The sequence below is a fragment of the Bos taurus genome, chromosome 26 (genome assembly GCF_002263795.3).
Source record: "Bos taurus isolate L1 Dominette 01449 registration number 42190680 breed Hereford chromosome 26, ARS-UCD2.0, whole genome shotgun sequence".
Lineage (NCBI taxonomy): Eukaryota > Metazoa > Chordata > Mammalia > Artiodactyla > Bovidae > Bos > Bos taurus.
Window position 1 is genome coordinate 423726 of NC_037353.1, and position 4923 is coordinate 428648.

The window sequence follows — 4923 nt, forward strand, 5'->3', positions numbered from 1 at the left end:
ACTTGGAACAATCAGGTCATGTTCAACATGAATTTTCCAACTCTACATTCACACTAACCGGTAGACCTCACTGTCTCCTAGACTACAGAGAGGGGAGTGAGGGGAAGAGGAGCACACACTTACTCCTTTTCAGGTGTGCATGCTGAAAGCAGGAGCCTGGTGGGCTACAGTCCAAAGTGTCGCAGACTAACCATGCACACATGTAAGCAGGAATAAATATACTTGTATAAAGAATAATGAAGAGCTGAGGCAAGGTTAAGGCCCACTGGTGAGGAGCACTGGCTGAGATGCAGGCGGCAGCAGCCGCGGGGCCTGGTGAGGAGACCATGGGCGCCTCAACCTCCTGGGGCCTGCTCTCCCGCGTCCCAGCTCCGCACCGCGAACCACAGGAGGCTCCGAGCCTGAACCAACTGCCCATCGAGATGCTCCGGAACGTGCTGAGCTACCTGCCTCCAAGCACGCTGCTCTGGCACTGCCGCCCGGTGTGCCAGCACTGGCGAGACCTGGTGGACGGCTGGGACCTATGGCGGAGCATCCTGCCCTGGAAACACCCCGACCTGTGGCCTGTCATCCTCATCTGCCTGCCCCCTGCTGACAACCCCAGGCCCTGCATCCTGGGCCGCTTCTGCGAGCTCAGACCCATAGGACGCAAGCTCACTGCGAACACCCCGAGCAAAGACCTCTGGAACTGTATGATGCTGAACGGTAGCAATGGCTCGGAGGAAGAGGAAGACTTGGGTGTCAGACTGAAGACTTCTGGGGAGACGAGCTACAGTCTTGCCTACAGGTGTTGGTACAAGGGAGAAATTTCGGACATGGAGGAGGAGGGTCTGTGTCGGGAACTCCTGGATAGTGGAAATATTTGGATTTCTGTCTGTCACTGCTGGACAGAACAACAAGGCAGTAATCGGATGTATCAGGTAGTCTTCAAGCTTCTAGATGCCAACTATGCCATCTCGCATTATTTCTTCCATAAACGTTTTTCTATCCGGCCACGGACAGGCAGTTTCTCCTTTCGGATCATGCATGCATTCACCAGCATCAAGAAGGGCGTCCACTTTGTGTTGTTTGACCACAGTGTCAAGGGGTAAGATTCATGGCCTGAGCAGTGTGGAGTCTGCAGGCCCCAATTCAGTGTCATCATACAGATCCATCCCTAGGCTGTCCCAACCTAACTGTGACTTCCAGGAGCTGGGACCATTGGCCAGACCACCTCAGTAGTCAAAACTTGTAGCTCCTGGCATCATGGGATCTCTCCTGGATCGAATCAAGGGTCTTACTGTGCCCTGTCTTTAAATTCTATGAGAAACTACAGTAAGAACATTCTTACTTGAGGATTACTGACTGAACGCAGCCCCTGTTCTATGGAGTGGAGACACACGGGTGAAAACAAGGAAATGGTGAGAGGGCTCCTCACTCACTGCCCAATGCCAGGCCCCTCTGGTTCGGCCTCCATGCCCTCTGCCCTTGTCTTCTGTTTCTGCTGCAGACTTCATTGATCACTTCCAAGAAACCCTCTCCTCATGTCTGAACCAGAAACTCATCCCTCTGGCTGAGTAATTCCAGTCTCTAACCTTCTGTGATTTCAAGACTGTGACCAGGACTCAGAGCTGAAAGTTAAACTAGCTCAAAAAATTGTTTAGAGGCAGAGGGTTCTGCCCACCCTATGAACAATGAATTTGGTCCCCAGAGCCCAACCCTATTGTGGATTCTATGGTGGATAGAATTATTTGGTTAGTTTGAAATTCTTTTTGAATATGGAGATAATAAACCAGGAATGTATCTTCCAAAAAAAAGAACAGTGAAAAGAGAGTTAGAACAATACATTTTAGAAATATAATGTCCATGCATTGAAAGCTATCACTATTGAAGTGTTATATGTTATGTAGCTTTTCAAGTATCTGGAGGTCTTCCTCTTATTGATCTACATTTTTACTTAATACAAATGTAACATATCACAATCTAAGAGATGCAGCCAAAGCAGTACTTAAATAAAATATTATAGTACTGAACACTTAGAACATTAAAATAACATCTTAAGTCAATAAATTAAATTTTCACCACAATAAATTCTAAAAGTCATAGTGAAATAAATCCAAATCAAACAAAAGGAAGAAAAACCAAAAAGACTAGAAATCACCAAAACTAAAAAAAAAGATAGATAAAGTCAATCAAGTAAAAAGCTGATACTTTGTAAACTTTATAAAGTAAATGTGATTTTTAAAAAATAGACAATGAAAAAAGACATATCAAATGTATTAAACACAAAGAATGAGAGTTGGCACATTGAAATATATAGATATTATTAAAGGGTTAATAAAGATGCTTTTAATAACTCTTTGTCTATAAAATTGCCAATAAGATGAAATGGACTGATTCCTCAAAACTCACAAACTATCAGGGTATCTTTCCAACCCAGGGATTGAACCTGTATCTTTTAGGTCTCCTGTATTTTCAGATGGATTCTTTACCACTAGCACCACCTGGGAAGACACATGATATTTATATCTATACCTGTATCTAGATATCTAATCTATATCTTTATCTGTTAACATATATTAATTTTAAAATATTCAATTGTTAAGTTTAATGAGAAACTACAGCAAACCAATTGGGGCAGCCTGAGGATCACAAAGAATCAGACACGACTGAAGCAACTGAGCACACAGACATGCACACACAGCCCCGGAAATCATACATCCAGTTTCTGGAAAAACATCTCTGTGTGTTTGTATGTGTATATGTGTGCATGTTTGCAAAAGACTGAGGGCAAGAGGGAAAGGGAGCAACAGAGGATGAGATGGTTGGATGGCATCACCATTTCTCTCCCTCATTCGATCAATTTTGAGTTAATTTTTAAAGAAGGTTTTATGGTTTATATAGAAGTTCAGGGGTTTTTGTTGTTGTTTGTTTCTTTGGATTTGCATGTGCAATGCTTTAATAACTTTTTTAAGACAATATATTTTTTTCTTAAATATATTGAATGATTTTGAACCTTTGTCAAAAATCAGTTAGTCAGATTTGTGTTGGGAAAATTTTTAAATGTCTTAGATTCCATTGGTCTAGTACCTACTCCTCCATCAACATTAGATGTCTTAATTCTCCTAGGATATTTATGTGCTTGCGTACCAAGTAGCTTCAGTCATATCCGACTCTCTGTGACCCAATGGACTGTAGGCCGCAGGGTTCCTCTGTCCATGAGATTCTCCAGGCAAGAATCCCGAAGTCAGTTGCCTTGTTATTTAAAGCACTACAGAATAGAGTAAGACATCACTGAAAAGGAGTGCTATGGCCAGGGGCATTTTTGGTTGCTTTCCAAAATATTTGAATGGCTAGTATAATGAGTTGGTTCGATTATACATTGATACAGGAGAGAACTAATTCCCAAGGCCAAAAGAAATCTATTTCTAGTTAAAGAGCACTATTTGCTTTGGAGGGAAAAAATAATTTAGAAAGACATTTGCAACACCTAACATTCAAATTGTTTAAAGTTTAATATCAATAGAACAACATTTAAAATACTGTGTATCAAAGAAAGAAGTAACTTGATTCCAATCCAGGAAGGTAAGCGTGAACTCTTATATCAAAAGTGTGTTTACATTTTAGATTGATTTTCTTAACTAATCACACCTTAAATATCAAAGTTTATAAAGCCCAAATATTTACAGGCTATTAAGATAATATATTAAATTTAACAAGTTAGACTGTATTTCAGGCAACATCTTCATTATTCTGTTAGAAAATTAGTGAGATAAATGACTAAAATAATTTTGAAATGTATTGTTAGTTTTAATGTAACAAAAGTTATTAAAATAGTTGAGGCAGTTTTAAAGAAAATTTTAAACGTAGAAAAACTTACTTAAGAAGGCAGTAATTGGTTTCTTTTAAAATGTTTTAAAAGTGTTTGCATACTACCCTCAATGAAATACAGTATTATTTTTGAAGAAACACTATTTTGAAAAGTATTAGTTGCTCAGTTGTGTCCAACTCCTTGTTCTCATGGACTGTAGCCCTCCAGGCTCCTCTGTCCATGGAATTTTCCCACAAGAATATTGGAGTTGTCAGTAGCTATTCCGTTCTCAAGGGGATCTATGTGACCCAGGGGTCAAACCCAGGTCTCCTGCAGTGCAGGTAGACTCTTTACCATCTGAGCCAACAGGAAAGTCTTCTTGAAAAGGAATCTAACATTTTAGGGCATTAAAAAAAATCATTGATGTTATGCTTTTCTGATTAAACAAATACTACAAAATCAGACTACAAATATAACTGTATTTGTCCTCATCCAGAGGCAGTTAGAGTCCTGAGGTCATTAGCTAAGTAAAAGAGAAATTGGCCTGCATCCCTAAGAAAAGAAGCCAACCTAAAGGAAAAACAAACAAACAAAAAGTCTCAATTAAAAAAGCCTGTTTACTATTCACTTGGAAGGACTTCTACAAAAGAAAAGTTTGAGTAGAATTAATTTTAGAGTAGTGATGTGACACTGCCTTTCTCTATGTACAGTGAAGGGGTATAAGTATAAAATCAAATCACAATACCAATCTCATCTCCAGTATTAGGTGTAGATTGAAAACACTGGTGATGGTTTAGTCACTGTCCTGTCTGACTCTTGTGATCCCCATGGACTGCAGCCCACCAGGCTCCTCAATCCAAGAGATTTCCCAGGCAATACTGGAGCGGGTTGCCATTTCCTTCTCAAGGGGATCTTCCTGACCCAGAAATTAGACCCATGTCTCCTGCATTACAGGTGGAGTCTTTATTGCTGAGCCACCAGGGATTCACTAAGGTGAATATTTTGTTATGAAAATACTCAGAATAATTCATAGGTTGTGGCTTTTCCATCTTTCTCTCCCTCTCTTCTTTCTTTCCCTCCCTCTCTCCTTCCCTCCCTTCTTCCCTCTTTCTTTCCTCCTTTCCCCTCTCTCC

General features: G+C 40.5%; 1 protein-coding gene across 1 annotated transcript; it reads left to right on the forward strand.

Moving 5' to 3' along the window:
• Positions 1–287: 287 nt before the first annotated feature.
• Positions 288–1091, forward strand: LOC101903496 (F-box only protein 27-like). The gene has a single exon (XM_005225348.1). The coding sequence runs from the start codon at positions 288–290 to the stop codon at positions 1089–1091; it is 804 nt and encodes a 267-aa protein (XP_005225405.1).
• The last annotated feature ends 3832 nt before the right edge of the window (positions 1092–4923 follow it).